General features: G+C 43.2%; 1 protein-coding gene across 1 annotated transcript in view; it reads right to left on the bottom strand.

The window, feature by feature from the left end:
• Positions 1-494: 494 nt before the first annotated feature.
• The window catches only part of dnm3b (dynamin 3b), a gene marked incomplete at both ends in the record, with an annotated part of 61,038 nt that continues 35,821 nt past the window's right edge, over positions 495-25,711 (bottom strand). The window contains 7 exons of the mRNA XM_080725589.1: positions 495-537; positions 1,421-1,594; positions 2,546-2,781; positions 3,641-3,808; positions 7,218-7,332; positions 12,187-12,296; positions 24,430-24,543. Coding sequence (XP_080581715.1) covers positions 495-537; positions 1,421-1,594; positions 2,546-2,781; positions 3,641-3,808; positions 7,218-7,332; positions 12,187-12,296; positions 24,430-24,543 — 960 coding nt within the window. The remainder of the gene's footprint in view (positions 538-1,420; positions 1,595-2,545; positions 2,782-3,640; positions 3,809-7,217; positions 7,333-12,186; positions 12,297-24,429; positions 24,544-25,711) is intronic.

Here is a 25,711-nt window from a genome sequence, read left to right as displayed (position 1 = left end):
CTATTTTCAAAGGATATATTTGAAGTTAATTTTTATATTTTGATGCCAATACTTTAGTACTTTTACTCGAGTAAAATGTTGAATGCAGGACGTTTACCTTTTCTATATTGTAGCATTACCTTTGCTTCATTTGTATTTAATGGGAGTACTTCTTCTGCCACTGCTTGGGGAGGGCTGGGGTTCCAGGAGGAGGAGGGGGACGTCGGGGGAAGTGAATCTGCTAAGCAAACCTGGAGCACAGGCGAAGCAACGAGTGCACATACAGGTTACACCACAAGACAAGCACCGCACTGTACATATAGATACATGGACATGGTCACCTGGCGGAAAGCCTTCAGGGTCTCTCCACTAGGGATATGCCAGGAGAGCACAGTCATGGCTAAGAGAGAGGAAAGGGATTTGATACGGAGAGAGACAGGGTCGAGAGGGGTGAGAGGGGAATGGAGGCCTGGCGGCGAGCCCCTCAAGATATGAACCAGAATCCCTAGGAATGATTACGGCGGGACTTGTCTTGTTGGTGAAGGAGGGGGGCGCCGGCTGTCGCAGCGCACAAAGTGACGGTGTTGAAAGAATTATAGAGTGGAGGACAGAGGTGAAGAGAAGAGAAGAGAAGAGAAGAGAAGAGAAGAGAAGAGAAGAGAAGAGAAGAAAATTAGTCTTCGCACAGGGTTAAGAGGTATACAGTATGAAGCATAGACAGCAGAAATAAATATGAAGGACAGTCACACAGAGAAGAGTGGCACAAAATGAGAGTTTATCTTCTTGCTTCAGTGAATTATGACCAGTGGTGGACTAAGAATTTTATAATTGTATAATCGGTCCCCACTAGTTCACGATAAAATATTATTTTCCGACTCAGTCTCTTAGGAAGGTTGTGGGCAGTTCAGAAATATGTCTGCCAGTGACATCGTTTGACAGATCTTCTTTTAACATAAGATTAAAAATATATATATTTCGATTTTTTATATCGCCAGAACAATGGCTTCCATTATAACATTGTGACTTGAAAGGAATGAAAAGCCCATATTAGCTTGGATTCCCCATCGATGATGTCACTGGTAGGTTGGTTTTTGAACTGCCCACAGCCCTCGACACAGACAGAGTAGATTCTTTTTTTTTGCAATTTTATCATGAACATTAGTGAGAACCACTTGTATGAAGATAGGTTGCAACATGGTGAAGTCGTCCTTTAATGAAATGAATATATATATATATATATATATATATATATATATATATAACAGCGTTGTGTGTATATTTGAATCCAACTATCGAGAAGTACAGATACTCAAGTAAGGTGCAGCTACAAAAATGTTTCAATTAAGCAGAGTACTCAAGTAAAGTGATCATGAGAACACTGTTATGAACATGCACCACACAAATCACCTGCTGCTATGTAACGCATGAAGCCTGCTCTCACCTGGGGATGCTCGGCGGGGCCCTGTTGGGGCGGCTGGGAGCCTGAGGGCTGTCAGCAGTGTTATTGAAGGGCCCCAGGGGCCCTGGGCGGTTTGGGGGTGGAGGGGCCCCTCGGGGAGCCGGGCGCTGCCCGGAGGACATCCTTCTGGGTGCAGTTGGGCTGGGTGGGGGAGACCTGAGGTGGGGGGAGCAGATTAGATTAGATTAGATTAGATTAGATTAGATTAGATTAGATCAGGGGTGCTCAAACCTTTTTAGGCTGTGACCCCCAAAATAAACATATTTGAACTGGGGACCCCCACCCTGACAAGCACTTGGAATTGTAGGTATTACATTTAATGTGACCCGGTTTCTGCGAGACGTTGTGAGCATGTGGATCTGCTATTTTCACAATGGTCGCCTCTTGCTTACTTAAAGGGCCACTTCACCTCTGGTACAACCAGATCTTATTTTATTGTTGTTTGGGACACAATCAACACAATCCTGAGTTATTCTTTGTGTTCAATCTGTGTTTTGGGATATTTTAGTATTTCAGCTGTGCTAGTGATGCGTTTTGCATCATATGATGCAGCATGATGATGCAAAATGCACCATATGATGCAAAATGCATCACTAGCTGCTGAGTGCCGCGCTGCAAGCTTGTAGATCTGCTCTTTTTGAAAAGTCGTGAAAATATGTGCAAATCTTTGAATACTGTATATGTATTTTTTTAACAAACATTTGTAACGCAAATTTTGCTTCTGGGGGGTCCCTGGAACTAAATATTTTGAGATGGGGGTCCGTGGCCAAATACATATCATTTTGGGGGTCCTTTTGGGGGACCAATGACATAGAAACATTTAAGGATTTGAAATATTCAAAGACTTGCACAAAATGTCCAAGATCTTTCAAACATAGCAGATCTACAAGCTCGCAGCGCGGTGCCGTGCTGTGAGCTTGTATATCTGCTATTTTTCAATAGTTAAAGCACAAAATAATGCGTAATAATGCGTTCCCAGTCTAAATGGGTTAAACCCCCTCCCCCTAGGAAGAATATTCATGGGGGGCCCGCAGTGAATCCTTGTACCCAGGGGCCCAGGATTTGGTGCGACACCCCTGCAGATAGGTATAGACAGTGTTTGCGTACCTGCGGCCTCCGCTGGAACCACCCACCCAGGAGTTATCCACGGGTGGTGGCAAGGGGACGGTCATGGTGCTGGTGGAGATGTCTCCTATGATGGACAGAGCTTCTTTCAGGGCTTGGTGGGTCCTCAGCACCTCGTCCCTCCTCTGGGCCTGGTCCTGGGACTCATCCATCAGTGTGTTCTGGTCCCCTGCCGAGTAAAGCTGGGCCAGCAGCTCTGCGTTGATAAACTCCTTCACCTGGTGAGAGCAGAGCAAAGGTAGTGAGCGCTGCCTCTCATTCAGCGTTGATTTCGTCAACTAAAACAATGACGAAAAATGTTGGTCGACTGCGTTTCTTTCATTGACGAAAACTAAATAAAAACAAAATAAAGACTAAGCTGTGATGACTAAAACTAAGACTAAATATATTGACAATTTCGCCAACAAAATAAAAACTAGACTAAAATGTTAGGGAGGGACTGGTGGAGAAGGGAGTCATTTTATGTTTGGTTGCTCTCAGACGTTGCATGCTGAAAATAGCAGATCTACAAGCTCACAACACGTCGCAGCGATTACGATGCCATCAAGGCCTGCCAAAATACAATTCTACAGCGGCGACTAAATCAACTGTAGATTTAGTCGCCTAAAATTAGACTAAAACTAAAACTTTTCAGGTGACTAATTTATGACTAAAACTAAGACACAGCCCAAATGATGACTCCTCGTATCAACAATGTTCCAGAAACTTAGGATGGGTTGAATGCAGAACAGAGGACACATGTCACCGTATGAGCAAAACATACACAGCAACAAATCGCCGTTGTCGGGTGGAAACCTTGTGTGTCCAAAGCTCTTCGTTTTGCATTTAACATTTTAAAAATGATTTAAGCTAGTGAAAACAGCCGATCTACAAGCACACACCGCCTGGCACTGCGAGGTGTTGTGTGCTTGTAGATCTGCTGTTTTCACTACCTGTGCGACGGCCTTGTATGATGAAGCAGGGCTTTACTCAGCGAGAAAATGTACAAATGTGAAACTTGGAGATGCAAGGTTTCTGCCCGTAATTATTGTAATTACGGTATATTATTAGGCCTTATACTTGGCCATAAATGCTCACATTGTTAATCATGAGGTGCATAATAGTCTTGGGCATGAGATCCCGGATGCATTTGTTGACGATGCTCATGTAGGAGTCCACCAGGTTGCGGATGGTCTCCACCTTACGCTCCAGCTGGGGGTCCATGGAGAAGTTCTCTGACTGGGTATGGGTCTCACCCTCAGTGATCTGTTGGGACGAAGCGCAGGCAAACATTACCGTCAGGCAAAGGCAAAGAATGAACATGACTGAGCCCAAAAAAAGCACTTTAACTATTCTTTTTTTTACACTTTGGCTATGCCAAAATAGCAGATACAGTATACAAGCTCATCCACGCTATGAGCTTGTAGATCAGCATTTTTTTTAAAGTGAACTTGTGCAAATCTTTGAATATGTTCATTTAAAGCGGACATTTTTAACTCAAATCTTTGCTTCTGGGGGGTCCCTGGAACAAAATATTTTGAGATCAAATACATATACGGTAATTCTAGGGGTCCTAAAAACTTTGAGCACCACAGATAAAGAAACAAAAGTTTTTTCGGAAAACCATTAGGATTTAGAAGTCCTTTTCAGGTCTTAAAGAAGTTACATTGTATTAACATACTCTACCAGCAAAATTACAAGTCCCCAGATTTGTCATGTTTGTGACTTAACTCTGGCAAATCCTTCATCGTAGGATGGTGCCATGCACCACAGAATAATAATAGCAGAACAATAGCAGATCTACAAGCTCACAAGGCTTCACGTCGCAACGCATTGTGTACCTTTTTCCATTACATTATTTGAGTACATACAGAGAACATCGAACCTTTCAGTAAAGATTTGGAAGGGATCACCAAGGCAAAATGTATTTATTGCCTTCAGTACAATACGACCGGATTCTCTGCTCAGTTAAAGGTTCTGCCTGGTAACCGTTTAATGGTTAACAGCAACTGCAAATGAAATGTGATGGACCAGGAGGTTGTTATGGATACAAGAAGGAAAAACTAACATAAGAGGCTATACATATAAGCAGTGCGATGATGAGGCTGTCTTGTGAAGATTTGTCCACTAGAGGACACTGTGGTTCACCTATGCATGCCGACAGGTAGCTGAGCGTTGTGTTTAAACTGCAGTGGTTTTCAACTTCAATGGACAATTCAAAACCTTAAGACACATACCGTATTTTACATTTGTTTGTGTTGTTGTTTAGTTTCATTTTCAGGAGGTGGAACTTATTCAGGATATAAGATTTAAAAAAAAAGTGAAATTGGTATTGTGACACAAAGGAATTAGCAGAAAGAAATTAGACTTGAACACTATAACATTGAAGCTGGGGTAGACTACTCCCTCCTGATTGGCTGAAATTAGCAACCCACCTGATTTCTTATTTATTTTTTCTGTTTATTAAAGAGACAGAGAGAAGAGGAGCGTACCCCTGTTATTGAACAAACACTCTATCTAAAGCAAACATTACTATCAGAATCAGAATAGAGCGTTTTACAAAGAAAATTTGTTTTGGCCAAAACACATCACTTACCCTACCTTTAATAGAGGAATAAATGAATCAGGAACTACAGTATCAACTATCAGGCCTTTGGAACAACTTACCTGAGCAAATTGAGCAACCCCAGTACGTTTTTTCTTTTTTTTTTTTCTTCTTTTTTTTTCTTTTTTTTTGAAACTACTAAAAACACATTTTTATAAACTTCCGTTTTCGTTTGAGTTGGTTTGCATTTATTAAATTATATCTGTTGTTGTGTTTTGTATGTTTTTTTTTGTTTTTTTTTAATGATCCATTGTGCGTATTGCCTACCTACTGTGTGGTTTTTAATTGTTTATGCCATGCACATTACAGCTTTTATGGATTCTTTTTTGCACATTTGCGTTTTATTGCTCGTAAAACACTTTGTAACTACACAGTAAAATTCTCAGTGTTAAAATAAAGCGGCACTATGTAACTTTCCTCTTCTAACCCGGATTTGAACCCAGTTTCCAACACAAGTGAGTGCTGCAATATTTACCATTAAAGGGATAGTTCACCCCCCCAAAAAATACCTATTTTCCATCCATTATCCCCCGGCTCCACCGGCGCGTCGAGCGTCGCATCAGTGCCAACGTTGTGTCCACGTTTTTCCCAATGACTCTAATCGCAACGGTGGTGGCGAGGGGGGCTGCAAGGAAAAGGAGCGCTTGTTTTCGGTGCTGACGACGGAGGCGCGCAGTCTCAGGCGACACACAAGACACCGCCGAGCGAGTGGCAGCGAGCGAGTCGCCATTTCGAGCGTTGCGACGGTCGCATGAGCCAACTCAGCGCTGTTACCGAGTTATGTGCCGTTATGGACAGAATAGCAAATCCCCCCGACTTTCGGCACCCCCGCGCGGTCCAAGTGAACACAGCGAAGCGCTCCCTACCTCCTTGCCCACCACTGGCCCCCACCGTTGTGCTTAGGTTAATTGGGAAACGCCAGGTCGCGTCAACGTCGGATGCCCAATTCGCCCCTGTTCGTTTTTGACGGTGTCCGACGTACAGGATCTAAATGTCTCAATAGAAAATAATATTGCATTCACTAAAGAAACGGACATAGCACAGCTTCAACATAAAGTTGGGGGATTTGACTGTGTACATTGTGAGACAGGGTCAGTGGTGTAAGTAACAAAGTACTGTACTTAAATCTCAGGGGCAAATATTATACTTTTACTCCACTGCAATTATTTGAAAACGTTAGTTACTACTTTGTAGATTTGGATTATTATTACAAAACTAACAAAATAACGAGCACTTCCTACTTTTACCAATACTTTTGTACATTTTGAATTCCAGACTTTTTACTTGTAACAGAGTGTTTCTAAATCACAGTATTGATTGCGACTGTCAGGTCGCAGGTTACTATGAAAAGCTCCAACCGATGTCTGTCCATCCGTCCGTCCGTCACGTCTTTTGACCCTACTCTTATCTCAGCCACCGTTGGCCCTATCGATGCCAAACTTTGCACACACACTCCTTGTATGGCCACTGATTTCTCACATGGCCCTCTTCTAGTGCCACCATCAGGCTGATTTTTTTGCAAAACACATTTATGGACACTGCTCCTACAGACTGTGCCCAAAAATCACGCAAAGCGGCACACAGTCTCTCTAAAGTCATGTCATCGACATGGATCTGTCCCATTTCCCATATTCCCTCCTGACTGGCTACGATTGCCTTCTAAAGTTTGTGTGTGCGACGTGACGGTCGCTTATCTCCGGTTTAGGGAGTCTTACTGGTACTTTTGCTAGGTAAAAATGTGAGCACTTTTTTCCACCCCTGGACGTGGTACTATATTGTCGTTGTCGGGTGGAAACCTTGTATCTCCAAGTTTCAAATTTGTATGTTCTTTGTAAAGTAAAGCCCTGCTTCATCATACAAGGCTGTCGCACAAAAATAGTGAAAACAGCCGATCTACAAGCACACAAGGCCTTGCGGTGCGAGGCGTTGTGTGCTTGTAGATCGGCTGTTTTCACTAGTTTAAATCATTTTTAAGATGAAAAATGTAAGAAGAACGGTTTTGGACATACAAGGTTTTCACGCGACAACGACGATATAAATGACATATAGTGCAGGTTGTTATCTACCGACCGTAACATTCTTCTCCGGGTAGACCCCGGCACGCAGCAGAGACGACTTCCAGCTGTCCACGTCGTCCTGAGTGTCACAGGCCAACTCCAGCGTGCGATTGTCCTTGTACACGTTCCTGAAAACCACCACACACCACCACATGTTACTACACTGTTATCACACTAGTTAGTAGAGTACGTAATACGTATGTATGGGGTGCAGCAGTCAACAAAACGAATCCATTTAATCGATTATTAACCCATTTAGTGCCGCGCTAGCGAGATTGTAGATCTGCTATTTTTGAAAAATTATGATTTTCTTTTTGCAAATCTTTGAATACTTTTAAAAGCAATCATTTGTAACTCAAAATATTTGCTTCTGGGGGGTCCTTGGAACAACATATTTTGAGACGGGGGTCCGCGGTCAAACGCGTGTAATTTTGGGGGTCCTTGACATGAAAAAGTTTGAGAACCAATAGTTTATATCGGGTAAAAAAATATTCAAAGACTTCACCGCGCTGTGAGCTTGTATATCTGCTATTTTTTAATAGTTAAAGCACAAAATAATGGTTAAAGTGGTCCAAATCCAAAGTGACACAGATTTGCGTTCAGGTCTAAATGGGTAAAATCAAGCGATAATTGATAATTTAATAACTCGAATAACTAAAAAAAGTGCTCCTCGGCGCACAGGTCTCCACCAGGTCAGGTGGATTATTGCCAATAAGGATGGAATATGGCACACCTAGTGACTGCGCATTTCAACAGAACAGTAACATAATGAACACTCAAAACTTTGGACTCTTTTAATTGTGGTGAAAACCAGGACAATTTGGTAGTGAACGTGGGACATTTGAGTCTTTTAGAGGAATACGTTGGGACTCTGTGCACCCAGCTTGAAACTGGGACAATCCTGGCCAAACCAGCACGCCTGGTCACCGTAGCCTACACCAGTGGTTCTCGTACTTTGTCACATCAAGGAAAGGACCCCCAAAATGATATGTATTTGGCCGTGGACCCCCATCTGAAAATGTTTTGTGCGACCAACAGAAGTTTTAAGAAATTCACTATCAAAATCCTTCCAAACACTTTCCAAAATTGCAGATGTACAAGCTCGCAGCACGGCACAAAGTGATGTGCTGTGAGCTTGTAGATCTGCTATTTTTGAATATGCAACGTATACGTGAATAAAGGGGTTAAAATGATTGTGATGCTGTATTAACATGTTTTGCTGTGGACCCCCTGGAACCCCCTCAAGGACCCCCGCTTTGAGAACCACTGCCGTAGTGTACATTAATGAACTGCTAGAAAGATCCTACGAATAGGACATCCTTTAATCCTTTTAAAGGATCATCCAAATACAGGCATCAATACATGAACTGTAATTGCCCAGCCATTATATTGTAGAAAAAGACAATTTCCCCATCAATGACGTTATTATTTGTTTGAAACATTGCCTAAACCTACCTGAATGATGGAGTCAATATTGGCTGAGCACAACTGCGCAGTTAATAAGTCACAGACATTTTCATTTTGTTTGCTTTGAAATGCGATAGCAGGCAAAGGTAACGTAACTTTGACAAAGAAAATAACCACACAATAGTTCGTTGTGGAGGGTCTCAAGTCCCTCCACATTGATTTAGGGTAGCAACCATCTATTATTTTCTTAGCGATAATTCGATTGGTTATTTTAATCAAACATTGAGACGCATTTCTTTTCACACATGGACACTTTTGTTTGGCACTGTATTGATAAGTTGTGCTTTAAGTATTGCTATTTGCTTTTTAAGTATTGCTATTACACAGCGTTGACTGTTTTGACACTTTATGTATATATATTCTTCTTTCTCTTTTTTTGGTGTACCTTGCTCTTTTACTGTGTAAACTGTACAGTTCTTTTCTCTTCATACTTCTCTGTAACTTTGTAAATAACCTTAAAGAGGTGGTGCCATGATTTTCCCCCCCTCTAAAACATGATTGTCAGGTATTATGATTATACTAGGAGGAAGATTTTTTCCAAAAAAGTATAAAGAAAGAGATAAAATTGGGTTTTTATGTGGCCACACCCCCAGTTCATTAAGTATGCATTGATGCCATGGTGGGTGGTGACCCAGCTGAAGTTAGCCACACCCCACAGTGTTGGGTGAATGGTAATTAGGGGAGGAGTTGATACTGTGACATACTTAGTATCTGTGTTTTTTAATTGACACTTTTGACCACACGGTGGCAGCCTCCAAGAGAAAACAAACAAATACCAAGAGAATAAATCATTTCTCATAAAAACCACACCAGGGGGTCTAATGAAGTACTTTCAACCTCCTAGACACATGAAAAACAGAAAAAGTACAAAACTATGGCACCACCTCTTTAAACTGCTGTGCTGCCTCCGGGCGACTGATTCTCCCCCTTGGGATAATAAAGGTATCTAGCTATCTATCTATGAACATACATGTATCTATGAAAATCGATTAACCACATAAGGGTTAATCCATGGCTCGGCAAGGCTTACTACTTACCGGTATGCACTGGAAAACAGTCATCAGTATGTCTAGTAGTAATGATAATTCGCAATTAGTGGGCTTAACATGCCAGACCACTGGTTAACAGCGTATGACTGATTCATGTATGTCCAAAACCGTTGGTTTTGCATTTTCATTTTTAAAATAATTTGAACTAGTGAAAACAGCTGATCTACAAGCACACAACGCCTCGCATCGCGAGGCGTTGTGTGCTTGTAGATCTGCTGTTTTCACTACTTTTGTGCGACGGCCTTGTATGATGAAGCAGGGGCTTTACCTTGCAAAATAATGTACATTTGAAACTTGGAGATACGAGGTTTCCACCCGACAACGACGATATGGTATGTCAATGGTGTAAGCCAGGGGTCTTAAACGTTTTCAGGCCGAGGACCCCTTAGCTGAGAGAGAGATGAAGCAGGGACCCCCACATCCTTATCATAGATTCCATATAGTTTCATTGTTTGACAGCACAATCATCAGTGTATTTTGGATTCATCTCAATTTGTGTTTTCAGATATTTGACCACTTGAACCGTCAAAACGTGACCTTTCACTCTGTACTTAGTCTGCTCTTTTTTCCCTCTACACCAAAACTCTTTGCCGAAAATAGCCGATCTACAAGCTCACAACGCCTCGCGCGCTGCAAGGCGTTGTGAGCTAGGGTTCAAGTGGTTATTATAAAAAAGGAGAAAAAAAAGTTTCTATCACACAAAGATTTGGAGGACACCCTGTAGTAACTCTGTGGACCCCCTAGGGGTCCCGGGCCCCCTGTTGAAGACCCACGGTGTAAGCAGTACTCTTATCATCTATAGTTTGTTTAGATTTGTTTTGATGGACCACAAACACTAAGAATGTTATTTAGATAGATAACATGCTGTTCAGAGTAAAATAGAAGTTTTTCCTATTCATTGAAGCGTCAAATTCTTTTCCACACTTGTATGTCGCTCTGGCTAAGAATGATGCAGCACATTGTAAATTGTCAGTAATTAATGTTATATATTGTAATTAATGAGTGTTTCAGCAACCTCCTCACTCCATCGTATTTTCTAAAATGTTTATTCATTCACGTGACGTTTTCAATTTAAAACAAAAAGAAAGAAGATGTGGTTTTGCCCTTGTTTTAAATGCAAAACACAAGCGTGTCAGAGACTATATGACTCCTCTGTGGAAACTTGAATGAAACCATACTAGAGCAGAGGAGGAACACAGACATTCACGTACACATTCACATAAAAGAAACATACATTTGCAGACAATACATACCACACACGCACGCGCACGCACACACACACGCACGCATAACCCAAAACACATTTCCACCGGCATACACAGCGAAAATCCTTGGTCCTCTTTCAACTCAAATGGAACCATTTGGTTCCATTTGAGTTAAATGAGCCCTGAGGATTTGTACAGTGCGTGCCTCAAACTCTTTAACCCCCTCTACTGTATGTGATTGCTGTCTAGAGAGATGTGTGCTGCTTGTGGTGGAAGCAGCAGACACACATGAGCTGCAGAGCTACTCAGCGGCCTAACGAAAACGGAACAAAAGGGGGAAGAAACAACGAACACAAAGCACCACGATGTAGACGAAAACGGACGATCTACGAGCTAACGAAGCGCCACTGTGCGTCGCGGGACACCGTCGAGTGACGGAGCACAATAAACCGTGTACAATGTTATATTTATTTTTCTCTACCACAATCGATGAGTATGTTATTTAGAGAAATGCTAGGTTTGTCGCTTACCTGGTATTCTATTGTTTCAATGTACAGAATGTTGTTTAGATGTTTTTTAGACCAGGGGTCTTCAACAGGGGTCCAACCTAGCGGTTCCTCAGAGTTACTACAGGGGGTCCTCCAAATCTTTTTGTCTCCTTTTTTATATCAACCACTTGAACCCTAGCGTCTATATTCTGAGAACTTTAGCCAAAAATAGCAGATCTACAAGCTCAAAACGCCTCGCAGCACGAGACTTTGTGAGCTTGTAGATCGAAGAGGTTTGGGGTAGATGGGAAAAAGAGCAGACAAGTTTATTAAGTATTGACAGTGGTTAAATATCTGAAAACACAGATTGACATGAATCCAAAATACACTGATGATTGTGCTGTCAAACAATGAAACAATATGGAATCTATGAAAAGGTTGTTGCTTCATCTCTCTCTCTCTCGACTAAGGAGTCCTTGGCCGGAAAACTTGAAAACCCCCGATTTAGAGAAATGCTAGGTTTGTCGTTTACCTGGTATTCTATTGTTTCAATGAACAGAATGTTGTTTAGAGAGCATGTTGTTTAGACAGATCCTAGGTTTAATGTTGACCTGCTATGCTAGTTTCTTGAGGCACTACACTGTGCTCGCTGCATTCTATTCACGCCACCATTTACTCTCTTGCTTGTTGTAAGCCGCGCTGGATAACGCCATCAGCTTAAATGCCTAATAAGTTATAACTGCAAATAGTGTGGCTCAGGTCACTGGACTGACCTGGACTCTGTGTTGAAAATGGAGAATATGTGCTTGCTGGACATGAAGCTCTTCTCGATGTCGCGGACCTTCAGGTTGTCCAGGGGGAGCATGTACTTCTTCTCCTTCTCCTGTTGAGCGATGACAAGAACAGAAGATGATGCACGGAACACATGCAGCGTTATCGTCGTTGTCAGGTGAAAACCTTGTATGTCCAAAACCGTTCGTTTTGCATTTATAATTTTAAAAATGATATAAACTCGGCTGTTTTCACTACTTTTGTGCGATGGCCTTGTATGATGAAGCAGGGCTTTACTTTGCGAAAGAACATACAAATTTTAAACTTGGAGATACGCGGTTTCCAACCGACAACGACGCTATGTTAGTCAGGACTGTATGCTGCCCTACAACGCCAAAGTGCAAGCGACCACGCAAAGAATCAAACCCATACCAAAAAGACCTGGCCAGTCAAATGCGTTAGATAAGATAGATACCTTTAATATCCCAAGGGGGGAAATCAGTCGCCCCTGGAGGCAGCACAGCAGTTTAAGGATATTTATAAAGTTACAGAGAAGTATGAAAATAAAAAAAATTATACCGTAAAGAGCAAGGTACAACAAAGAAAGGGAACGAAGAATATACATAAAGTGTCAAAAACAGACAACGCTCATAAGTGAAACAGCCGACGAACCTAGCGTTATTGGTATACAACAGGGGTCTTCAACAGGGGGTCCGGGACCCCTAGGGGGTCCTCAGAGTTACCACAGGGGGTCCTCCAAATCCATATTCTGAGAACTTTAGCCAAAAATAGCCGATCTACAAGCTCATGTGAGCTTGTAGATCAGCTATTTTCGGCAAAGAGGTTTCATGTAGTGGGGGAAAAGAGCAGACTAAGTCGTAGTACAGAATGATAGGTCGTGTTTATTAAGTATTGACGGTTCAAGTGGTTAAATATCTGGGAACTCACATTAAGATGAACCCAAAATACACTGATGATTGTGCTCTCAAACGATGAAACTAAACTATATATGGTATCTATGGGTTGTGGAGGTCCCTGCTTCATCTCTCTCTTGACTAAGGGGTCCTTGGCCTGAAAACGTTGAAGACCCCTGGTATACAAGATAATCCATTGACAATGAATTGTATTCTGTATCACTTGTGTATATCTATTCATGAGGTAATTGCCTATCGCCCAAAACCAAGAAAGCTTTTCTTTATTTATTTTTTAAAATCTTTTAACACGCCTCCTGTTCATTTTTGCACTTTTATTTTATTTTAGGCTTGGAGATGCTGCGGGACAAGTGTTAACCCATTTAGAACGGGTACACAGTATTGCGTATCATTATTTTATGCTTTAACTATTGAAAAATAGCAGATATACAAGCTCACAGCGCGGCACCGAGTGCCGCGCTGCAAGCTTATAGATCTGCTATTTTTGAAAAATCTTGAAAATTCGAATTTTGACCAATAGTGTCTGTTGAATCCTTATTATTGAATCCTTACTATTGAAAAATAGCAGATATACAAGCTCACAGCGCGGCACCGAGTGCCGCGCTGCAAGCTTATAGATCTGCTATTTTTGAAAAATCTTGAAAATTCGAATTTTGACCAAAAGTGTCTTTTGAATCCTTCTAAGGTTTTTTGAAAAACCCATGTTTCTATGTCAGCAATCTGGCCAGCCATCGTCAAAGAAAACGTCCTTTTCACTTAACTGGAGCTCAGTTAGTCTGTTCTTGAGAGAATACTATGTCAGTGGTTCTCAAACCTTTTCATGTGAAGGACCCCCAAAATGATATTTATTTGGCTACGGACCCCCATCTCAAAATATCTAGTTCCAGGGACCCCCCCTAGAAGCAAAATTTGAGTTACAAACGTTCGCTTTGAAAATAAATATATTCAAAGATTTGCACACATTTTCACGACTTTTTCAAAAATAGCACTCGGTGCCGCGCTGTGAGCTTGTATATCTGCTATTTTTCACTGGTTAAAGCATTCAATAATTCTAGGCCTAAGGAAATAAAGTCAAGTCTGCAGGGTCTTTTTGCGGGGTGGGGGGTGTGGGTGGGGTGGGGTGGGGCGGTATAGGGTGTTAGAAGAGAGGGGGTAACGCAGGGAGATATGGACAGAGGGGGCAAAAGAAAAGCGGGGTAGACGGCGTGGGTGGGGTGGGGGGGGGTGTAAGGAGCGGGTGGTGGGTGACACACGGGAGGAGGAATGGGGGGAGGCAAGAAACTGGGAGGTAAAAGGGGGGAGGAGGGGGTGAGGTTTGGAGAAAGGGAGGGAGAGGAGAGAGAGAGAGAGAGCACATGTGGAAGTCATTACAGAGTGTGGGTCAAGACGCAGTCGCTCTTCACGGGTTTGTGTTGGGGAGGGGGAGGGAGGGGGGGGGGCGAGGCGTCAATTGGAGGTACGGCAAGGTATGGCAGCTGCCATGCCTTGGCTACAGGGGGGGAAACAAAATTAAATGTACTTCTTAAAATAAATTCGTCGTGCCTGTTGCTATGGTATGGCAACATGACTGGTGTCTTCATGTTGCCATACCTTAGCTTTTTGCTGAACTGACGCCACTGGCACCGGGGGCCTGGCGACCGAGGCAACTCTCTGGCTATACGGCAGAGAGAGCGAGAGAGAGAGAGAGAGAGAGAGAGAGAGAGAGAGAGAGAGAGAGAGGGAGAGAGGGAGTCCAAGATACAGACATCCAGAAACAGGGGGTCCCGAGAGCATGCGTGTGTGTGTGTGTGAGGGAGTTCAGGGGGTTCAGCGAGATGAAGGGGAGAAACTCGTAGGGTTCGACCTTAACAATCCATCCTATAGACCCCATCTCTCCCCTCTCTCTCTCTCTCTCTCTCCCTCTCTCCTTCCCTCGCTTTTATCCCTCCCCCTCTTTATTTCTTCAATATTTTTTCTTTCCATTCCAGAGGGGCCCACTTCCTGCCTGCCTGACTTTTTTTGCGAGAGAGAGAGAGAGAGAGAGAGAGAGAGAGAGAGACAGAGAGAGGGAGAGAGAGAGATTAAATGACAGCCTGGCGTTAAGTCTGCACATCTGGTAGTGCTTAGCAGCGCGCGGAGCGCCGAGAAAGTGGGAGAGCGAGCGTAGAGTAGACGTTGGACGAGAAGAGAGGGCTGCTGAATGGAGGAAGAGAAAGAAAGGCGACTGTAGAAGACAGACAGACAGACGTGAGAAAGAGCTGTAGGATTTCTATAAAGTTCCACAAACCGCCCCCAGGCCCCCCGCCCCCCCCCACAAAAATAAATAAATAACTGGGAGCCCCTTGAACAAACCCACCGTCCGCCCACCGGTCCGGGACGCCGCGGACAGCGATGGCGGACGGACGGACGGACGGACGGACGGACGGACGCAGGTAAGGGAAACAGAGGGATGAGGAGTCAATGGAGAAAGAAGGCAAAAGACCTTTCTCCTGGTGTATTCCCCAAGGGGTCACTGGGACCCATATATGGTCACATGGGTCCCTCCCTCTTCCTCTCTCTCTCTCTCTCTCTCTCTCCTTCCCTCTCTTTCTCACTCACTTTTTCCCTCCTCTCTGTCACCCCCTCTCCCTCCCCTCCCCTCCCTTCACTCCCTCTCTCTCTCTCTCTCTCCCTCTCTCTCTCTCTCTCTCCCTCTTTTTTCTACCATCCCCTCCCTGAACTGAGCGTACAGCCAGTCAGTCCCGGTCGTCTGAGAGGTGAATGTGCCACGTCAAGGCTGGATAACTTCTTCTACATGGCCGGCATGAGCGCAAGCGGACGGGCGGCGAGCAGATGAGGACAGGACAGCCCTCCCCTCCCCTTCACACACACACACACACACACACGCACACACACACACACACACACACACACACACACACAACACCCCCGGACGCCGCGCCGCCCCGCGCCGGGCCACGACAGAAACAACCAGGTCAACAAAACGCACGGCGAAAGAAGAAGACGAGACGAGACGGGGCGAGCAGCAGACGACGGGGTCGGGGGTGGGGGTGGTGGATGGAGGTGGGGGGGGGCAGGGGAGGGGAGGGGAGGGTGGGGGTGCCGTCTGGGCTTTGGACCCGGCGACGCTGCTGGACCGGAGAGGCAAAGAAAAGTTGCAGTTCTTTCGGGGTGGTGGGTGGAGGGGGGGGAGGGGGGGAGAGAGGGGGGGGGGGATCCCAAACTCCTTTGGTGCCAAAACAGAGAAGGAAGAAGGGGACGAAGGGACGGTCGGTGCGTGAGCCTCCGTGGCGGAGCCCCCACCGCGGAGCCTGGAGACGGCGGAGCGGAGTCACGGACCGGATCGGACCGGACAGCTCCGACCCGACCGCAAGCCAAGGCCCGGCCGCTGCTTCTATATTCTCCTGGAACTGGACCGGACTCCGGTTCCGTCTGCCCAGTGTTCAGACTACCTGTTCATTGTCATACTGGTGTACAGTAGTCTGCACATTGGTTAGACTGGACACGGACCCTCTACTGTCTGTGTCTGTAGCTGTAGCTGTGTCTGTGTCTGTGTCTGTGTCTGTGTCTGTAGCTGTAGCTGTGTCTGTGTCTGTGTCTGTGTCTGTGTCTGTGTCCAGGGGCGTCGCACCAAACTCTGGGCCCTGAGGCCATTTGGACTGGGAACGCATTGTTACACGTTATTTTGTGCTTTAACTATTGAAAAATAGCAGATATACGAGCTCGAAGTCTTTGAATGTTTCAAATCCTTCTATGTTTTTTTTTTTTTTAAACTATGTTTCTATGTCAGCGGTGCTCAAACTTTTTCATGGTGAAGGACCCCCAAAATGATATGTATTTGGCCACGGACCCCCCCATCTCAAAATATGTAGTTCCAGGGACCTCACCAGAAGCAAAATTCGAGTTACAAATGTTTGCTTAAAAAGTACACATATTCAAAGATTTGTGCACGTTTTTCACGACTTTAAAAAATAGCAGATCTACAAGCTCGCAGCACGGCACTCGGTGCCACGCTGTGAGCTTGTATATCTGCTATTTTTCAATAGCTAAAGTATAAAATAATCAAGGCCCCTCCACCTTTGGGCCCTAGTAACTCAGTCCCACTTTCCCCTCCCCCTTGTGACGCCCCTGTCTGTGTCCTGTCTGTCTGTCTGTCTGTCTGTCTGTCTGTCTGTGTCTTTATGCCCGTGGACTCATGTGCAGGCATTCAAAGATGTGGTTTTCTTTTTTTATGTTTCTCGCCCCCCCCCCTCAGCAACATTTTGTTTGTTTGTGTGTTTGACTTTGATTTGATTCATGTTCTGTACCACCAGGCATCCGTGTTCTATACGTCTGTATCTTCATCACTCATTTGTCTATACTCTCATGTGGAATAAACATAAGAATTACCTATAAATACCTTACATTTATAATTTATATTTATAATTTCTCAGATTTCCCCTATACTACACTCATAACAGTAGGTTCTTTTTTCTTTTTTTCTGACAAATTTGCTGTGTGTAAAGCAGTGTTGTTTTTGACAGCAAATTTTGATTTAGTTTTAGTCATAGTCTTTTGAATAAAATGTCATTTAGTTTTAGTCATAATTTAGTCACCTGAAAAGTTTTAGTTTTAGTCTAATTTTAGTCGACTAAATATCATAAGATTTTAGGCGACTAAACCTACAGTTGATTTAGTCAACTGAAATTTATTTTGGCAGGCCTTGGAGGCATCGTAATGACTACAAGCTCACAACGCGTCGCGCTGCGACACGTTGTGAGCTTGTAGATCTGCTATTTTCAGCAGGCAACACCTGAGAGCAACCAAACATAAAATGACTCTCTTCTCCACTAGTCCCTCCCTAAGTCTAAGTTTCAGTCTAGTTTTTATTTTGTTGACGAAATTGTCAATATATTTAGTCTTAGTTTTAGTCATCACAGCTTAGTTTTTATTTAGTTTTTATTTAGTTTTCGTCAGTGAAAAAAACGCAGTCGACAACCATTTTTCGTCATAGTTTTAGTTGACAAAATCATCACTGGTGTAAAGACCAAAAAAAAACCTAAAGCCAGAGCGCTGTAACGACCTCGTAAACTAGTCCACTCCCATAATTCATTGTATGAGAGGCGAGTGAGCGAGCGTTGCAGGCTGCTTAGAACTGGCATGCTGATGAAGATGTGGGAGGAGGAGCCACTGTGGCTGAACCAAACACTAGGCCAAAAGGGAATCAGTCAATCAAGAGGAGTTTGAATATCGTTGGTGCATCGCTAGGCCAAAAGGGAATCAGTCAATCAAGAGGAGTTTGAATATCGTTGGTATATCACTAGGCCAAAAGGGAATCAGTTAATCAAGTAGGGATGGGACGATATGAAAATGTCACATCACGATTATTGTGACAAAAGAAATCGCGATTTACGATATTATCGCGATAATCAAAATCCATTATCCTGGGCGGAACATTTGCCAAAAAATAGTTGTGACGCGTTGTGAGCTTGTAGATCGGCTATTTTTTGGCAAAGACATTTGACAGAGAGTGGAAAAAAAAGACTGTATCAAGAACGTATATTATAAGTACCTTTTACCAATTATAGAGAGTTTAAGCGGTACCAGATATGCAGCTTGGCAAATAAAAGGTGAATTGATCCCAGTGCATGACAGAGGACAATTTCACGATACATTAAATCTCCACGATACGATTATCGTGAGTGTTTTTTTATCACGATAAACGATAATATCGCGTATCGTCCCATTCCTACAATCAAGAGGAGTTTGAATATCGTTGGTGGCGGTCTCCATATCGTCACTTTCGGCCAGAAACCTTGTATCTCCAAGCTTAAAGGGGTAACTGTCACCTAAAGGGGTTGAGGGGCAGATTACACTGTGACATGAGCTTCTCTAAAAACGGTCTGAAACAGTCTGAAGCTCATGTCACAGTGTAATCTGCCCCTCGCCCCCCAACAACAGCTGACCAGTACAGTAAGTAGTCATACAGTCAGGCAGTACAGACAATTAATTTGATTGGCTTATAATTGCACATCCCCACAATGGCATCATAAAAATATTAACTTGTTTTTTAAGATTATTCTTAAAGTGACAGGCCCCCTTTAACATTTTTACGTTTTTTTCGTAGTAAAGCCCCGCTTCATCATACAGGACTGTCGCACAAAAACTAGTGAAAATAGCAGATCTACAAGTGTGCTTGTAGATCGGTTTTGGATATACAAGGTCTCCACCCGACAACAACGATATTTTATCTTTTTGATAGTTTTTTTTCCCCGTTAACGAACGCCCTACTAGATCGTACAGCGGCGTCACGCAAAAGCATCGAAAGTAGCAGATCCGCGAGCTCGAAACGCGGCGCACGGCGAAGCGCCTTGAGCTCGCAGATCAGCTACTTTTGCCGTTTTTGGAATTTGAATCCTGAAAAGTAACCGATTTTTTTCCCCCTGTAAATTAAAGCCCTACTTCATACAAAAGTATCGCACAAAAGTAGTGAAAGCGAGGCGTCGTGTGCTTGTAGATCTGCTAATTCCACTATTTTAAAATCGGTTAAATAATAACAAAAAATTTAGGTTTTGGACATGTGACAGACGATATACAAGTCAGACACATCTTAGTGGAGTTATTCCAGCGGGAGGCCATGGTAGACCAGTGTCACTGTCGTGGCGTCAAATGTCAGCCAAAGGCCTTTAAAGGCCCGCTGACACGCCCCGAAATTATAATAGTATGTATGATACAGTAGGTCACGTGGTCTCTCTGAAAACGGTCTGAAACAGTCTGAAACTCATGTCACAGTGTAATCTGCCCCTCGCCCCCCAACAACAGCTGACCAGTACAGTAAGTAGTCTAAGTACAGTCAATTCATTTGATTGGCTTATAATTGCACATTCCCACAATGACATCATAAAAATATTAAGTCATATTTTAAGATGACTTTTTAAAGTGACAGTACCCCTTTAGGTGACAGTACCCCTTTAAGGAAAAAGTACTTCCGCAAATGGTACAATAAACAACAACCCCAGCATATCCCACTCCCCCATGGTGCATAATGACTTATAGACTGAAGTTGTTTAGATTACGGGCCAAGCCATTGGTAAAAGTCCCGCAAAGTCTGAGTCGATGAGTTATTATGAGTAGTAGTACGACTGGTAGAATGTGACATTTCACTTGGATTCGTTTTTTTTTGGGGGGGGGGAGGCATTAGCTCAATATTAGTACAAGATAACCGATAGCATGGGCCTGAAATGCTGAATGGATGGAATGGAATCGGTTATGAGGCGGCGTAAGGGTTCAGAGACAGACTGGTGGGGGGGGGGGCTATTTAATAGAGGGGTTTCTCCCCACTGAAACATTGGAGGCTGATGTTTGGATTAAAAACTTGTGATTTTCCTGCCAAGAATGCACACAGTTCCAGAGGAACTGCCAACCACACCAAGAGAGAGAGGGAGGTGGTTGTGTGTGTGTGTGTGTGTGTGTGTGTGTGTGTGTGTGTGTGTGTGTGTGTGTGTGTGTGTGTGTGTGTGTGTGTGTGTGTGTGTGGGTGCGTGCGTGCGTGCGTGCGTGCGTGCGTGCGTGCGTGCGTGCGTGCGTGCGTGCGTGCGTGCGTGCGTGCGTGTGTGCGCGGCTGCACGCGTGTGCGTGTGTGGCTATAGAAAGTTCAAGGAGTGTAAAACAGAAATACACAAGGCGAAAGCGAGTGGAGTCTATAATTTCCTACACCACCACACTAACGTATCAAATGACAATCTGTAAAAACCAAAATGCATCGCACGGGGGTCCATTTGGTTCCATTTGTACTCTCTTCTGAGTCCAATGAGCGCCAAGGGCTTTTATTGCACAGTCCATGTGATGTCTGCTTTCATTTACTTTTTTTTTTTTTTTTTGCGTCTGTGGAGTGAGCATTTGGTTGCATTTGGGACAGTTCCAGGTTTGCAAAAGAGAAGCAAATGCCTCTCAGCTCCCACTGGAAAGAGGTGGGGAGAAGACAGACACACAGACATGGGGGGGGGGACTAAAAGACAAAGCAATGGAAAAAATGAGTGAATGACAAGACAATACTCAAAGGTTCCTACGACATACAAACTGCATAGTCATGCTAAGGGCCGCAGGCGCATGCTGTGTGTGTTACTTGTATTACCAAGCCGAATTTCCCCCACAATTATATACCGCTAGTAGAATCTGAGAAGTAAACGGTCATTTTATGGTTAAAGACAAATCATTTTAGAGTCGTGCTGCGTCCAACACTACAATAGACACAAAGCTACAAACTTTGTCATGTCCCCAGAATTACATGTATTTGGCCGTGGACCCCCATCTCAAAATATGTTGCTCCAGGGACCCCCAGAAGCAGAGATTTGAGTTACAAAAGTTTGCTTTGAAAAATATATATTCAAAGATTTGCAAACATCTTCAAGATTAAAAAAAAAAAAAAGAAAGAAAAAGCTCTAGAAGCTTGCAGCTTGTAGATCTGCTGTATATCCCAGGTTTTTATGGGATATACAGCAGGCCGGTTGACTCATAAAGCGTAAACTGCCCTGTCACCTGCGGCACGGAGTAAAGTCACTGACTCATCGACTCGTCATTTGGGGGAAAGCCAGTTAGTCCATGTGTTAAGGATGTGTTGGGCACCCGACGGTGCAGTGGATTGAGAGACTTGTCTTTGAGCCTTTGTTGTAAAGGGATATTTCACTTTAAAAAAAAAAACTTTGGTAATTATATCGTCTAATCAGGGTTTTATGAACACCCTGAACAGTTTTTAATTTGCTTGATTTAATATTTAGATATTTGATGTAAATGTTACCAGGCCCTCCAAGCTCAGGGCCTCTCCCCACACACACCCATTGTAACTTCAAACTTCATTTTAACCATGATAGATTCAGATTTTCTGGCGGCTCATATTACCCTCCTAATACGTAAGCAGGCCATGTTTTTCAATAACTTTTTTCATTTATTTGTAATAATTATTTTTTGTATTTCATTTTTTCCATTTTCCCAAATAATTATTAAAAATCAATGAAAAAAGTTATCGAAGAAACACGGCCTGCTCACGTATTAGGATGGTGAGGTATGAGTCACCAGAAAAAATTATGTGTGTTTTTAAAGAATCTATCATGGTTAAAATGGAGTTTGAAGTTATACAATGGGTGTGTATGTGGAGAAAAGCCCATAAGGTGTTTCCCTGTTGAAAGTGGAATATCCCTTTAAGTTATGTTTACTCGTTGAATCATTTTACTACGATGTTTGTTGTGTGAAGGAGGACCCCTGGTGACAAGCGACGGGAGCCCCGCGCGGCCGAGGGAGGGAGTCGCCGTGTGTCTGCCTGTCTACACTTGCTGTGCAGAACTTCCTCCAGCCTGTACAGCAGGCACAGACAGGCAGACAAACACCGACCTGCCCAAGCCAGGACACCATCACCAGCACTTCAAATGACCTGTACTGTAACCAAGATACGTACAACAGGCCTCACCACCATCACCAGCACTTCAAATGACCTGTACTGTAACCAAGATGCGTACAACAGGCCTCACCACCATCCCCAGCACGTCAAATGACCTATACCATACATGGGCAACTGGCGGCCCGGGGGCCGCATGCGGCCCCACCTTCACTTAATGCGGCCCGCAGGTTAATACTGGAATACTGATATATTATTGATTTCAGCTGTTACAATTCCAAACATGACCTGCTTTAATTCTGTCTATATTAGTAGCTTAATGACTAGTATAGTAGTATTAAAATGTATTTATTTTATGTCCAATGTATTTGTATTTATGTTCATAAAGTTAACATGAGTATATAACTAAATGCGTTTGAAATTAAATCAAAATGTTACATTTCAGGATTCCAATTCAAAAATAAAAAAATAATAATTCAGGATTCCAATTCAAAATAAGCAAAAAATAGATGATCTGCTATTTTTGCTTCTTTTGTATGAGATACTAGAATGACAAAGTAGGACGTAGCAATATGAAATGTGTCCCTTCTGGAGTGAAGGTGGAAATATAGTGGCCCTCGCCATCATCAAAGTTGCCCACCCCCTGACCTATACTGTAAAACACACTTGCCTGCAGGCAGTGGTTCTCAAACTCATGTCAAGCACCTCCCAAATTAATATGTATTTGGCCTCGGACCCCAAAATACAAAATAGCAGATATACAAACTCAAAACTCATGGAGCCGCGACGCGTTGTGAGCGTTTTACCGCACACCAGCTATTTCAAAATAGTCGATGCATATAGAGGGTTAAAGTCGTTAAACTGATCTTCATACCATACGCTGAGGACCACTGGCCTGGGAGACCGTTATTACTGTCATGTTATTCCTCTGTGTCATTGTAGCGCAATTTGGAATCGCACATGAGTTCTGTGTGGAGCCGTTCGTTTTCACCCTCCGTCGGCAGGTTAGTTACTCACCAGCGTTAGTTTTACAGAGACTAGGGTTAAGGTTAGGTTTAGGCATAGTTTTACTGAGGTTAGGGCTAGGTTAAGGGTTAGGTTTAGACATAGTTTTACTGAGGTTAGGGTTAGGGTTTAGGTTAGGTTTAGGCATAGTTTTACTGACGTTAGGGTTAGGGTTAAGGTTAGGTTTAGGCATAGTTTTACTGAGGTTAGGGATATACACATCTGTGCTTTTGGTAAAGAATCCAACAAGAAAAAAGGAAAAAAAAGAAAGCCAAACCCATTAACCACCTATTCACGACCATATATCTTGGTCCAATTGCAATTAGATTGTTTGTAAATCCTGTGTATGAAACCACTTGCTGGTCTGACTCTTAGCTACAGTATACAGACAATAGGCTTGTATATATAACTACAAGCCTATTGTCGCGTCGTGATGCGACGCGTTGTGAGCTTGTAGTTTGGCTATTTTCAAATAGCCTAGGTATAGGACTAAAGTAGTTCATGTATGTTTTATAATATTATTATAATGTATATCTGCAAAGTAACTGGTAACTAAAGTTTTCAAATAAATGTAGTGGAGTTAAAGTACAATATTTGGAGCGTAAATCCCTAACCTCCTTCAAAATCGGTCTGAAAAGTCACCTACAGACGGCTGATACTCAAAACTTGTAATAGACTAAGCCCACACTTACCTCCCCTTTTCCACTGTAAATATCTTCCTTTTCATTTTCTTTTCTTTTCTTTTTTTTAATGCTTTTTCCCCTTTTGTTATTGATGATATCCTATGCAAAGTACTGTGTTCTATCCGTTTGTCTTTCAATGTTATATGAGATACATAGCGTGGTTCCCATGTGTAAAGCCGAAAAAAGCTTACTAGGATCTCCTTTTAGTTGACCTGGTACCAGTGATTTGTCCTATGCAAACTTCTAATACATTGGTCAATCAATAAAAAGGCTCACCTCATCGTCCTTGAACCAGGACAGGCTCTCTGCCGTCAGCACGAACCAGTACTCCTTGGCTCCGCCCTTGATGATGCTGATGTTGTTGATGGTCAGCCAGCCCTTGCGGATAACCTGGCGGCGGGGTGAGAGGACAGGGGTCAGCTATGACACGCAACAGTGACCCATCAGAGGGAACTGTGTGTGTGTGTGTGTGTGTGTGTGTGTGTGTGTGTGTGTGTGTGTGTGTGTGTGTGTGTGTGTGTGTGTGTGTGTGTGTGTGTGTGGACAGAGGGCAGTGACACCAGGAAGCGGTCATTGTGTTGATGACTTCCATCAAGGCCATTCAGTGACGTCCCAGACTCCCAAACACTGCATAAACATAGAGACGGTTCCCGGTGAAACTGTACAATGCAATGATGCAATTAGGGCTGCAACTATCCCTTGTTTCCTTAGCCATTATTCTATCCATTACTTTATACTTCGTCACACAACAGTGTCGTGCAAACTTATAGCCGATCAATTGATTCCCAAAACAGGGGTTTTATTAAAATGTCAATTATCTTTTTATATATATATTTTTTCACTGTCGGGCAGAAACCTCGTATCTCCACGTTTCAAATTTGTATGTTTTTTCGCGAAGCAAAGCCCTGCTTCATCAGACAAGGCCGTCGCACAAAAGTAGTGAAAACAGCCGATCTACAAGCACACAACGCCTCGCGGTGCGAGGCGTTGTGTGCTTGTAGATCAGCTGTTTTCACTAGTTTAAATCATTTTGTAAATGATAAATACAAAACAAACGGTTTTGGACATACAAGGTTTCCACCCGACAACGACGATATAATCTATTAGTTGGATTAACTGTTGCACCCCTGGATGCAATGAAATGCAATGAGTGTCAGTGTGTCAGAGGGCGAGGTTAAGTGCGTATGTTGGTGAATCATCCAGAACCAAAGTTGTGACTGTGGCCCCGTTTACACCCGGCATAAACATGCATCCTGTTCAGAACCTTACAATATTATTATTATTATTATTATATTTACAACAGGCCATTAAAACGCTTACCCAGAGTTTACGCTATTAATACACACGCTCAAATCTGATTTCCCACACAAGCGCAAGCACACGTCACCTCACTTACTCACAGTAGATGCATAGGTCTACACATGTCCTACTGGACCTAGTTCAGACCAAAACCTTTAGACAAGACAAAATCTTTTTTTGGCCCAATTTTATATTGTTGTCCGCTGAAAATAGCCAGTCTACTACTTTCGTAGATTGTAGACTAAGAATAAAGTATTAG

The sequence above is a fragment of the Nannobrachium achirus genome (assembly GCF_963921795.1).
Source record: "Nannobrachium achirus genome assembly, chromosome: 5".
Classification (NCBI taxonomy): domain Eukaryota; kingdom Metazoa; phylum Chordata; class Actinopteri; order Myctophiformes; family Myctophidae; genus Nannobrachium; species Nannobrachium achirus.
This window is presented reverse-complemented; position numbering and strand designations above follow the sequence as displayed.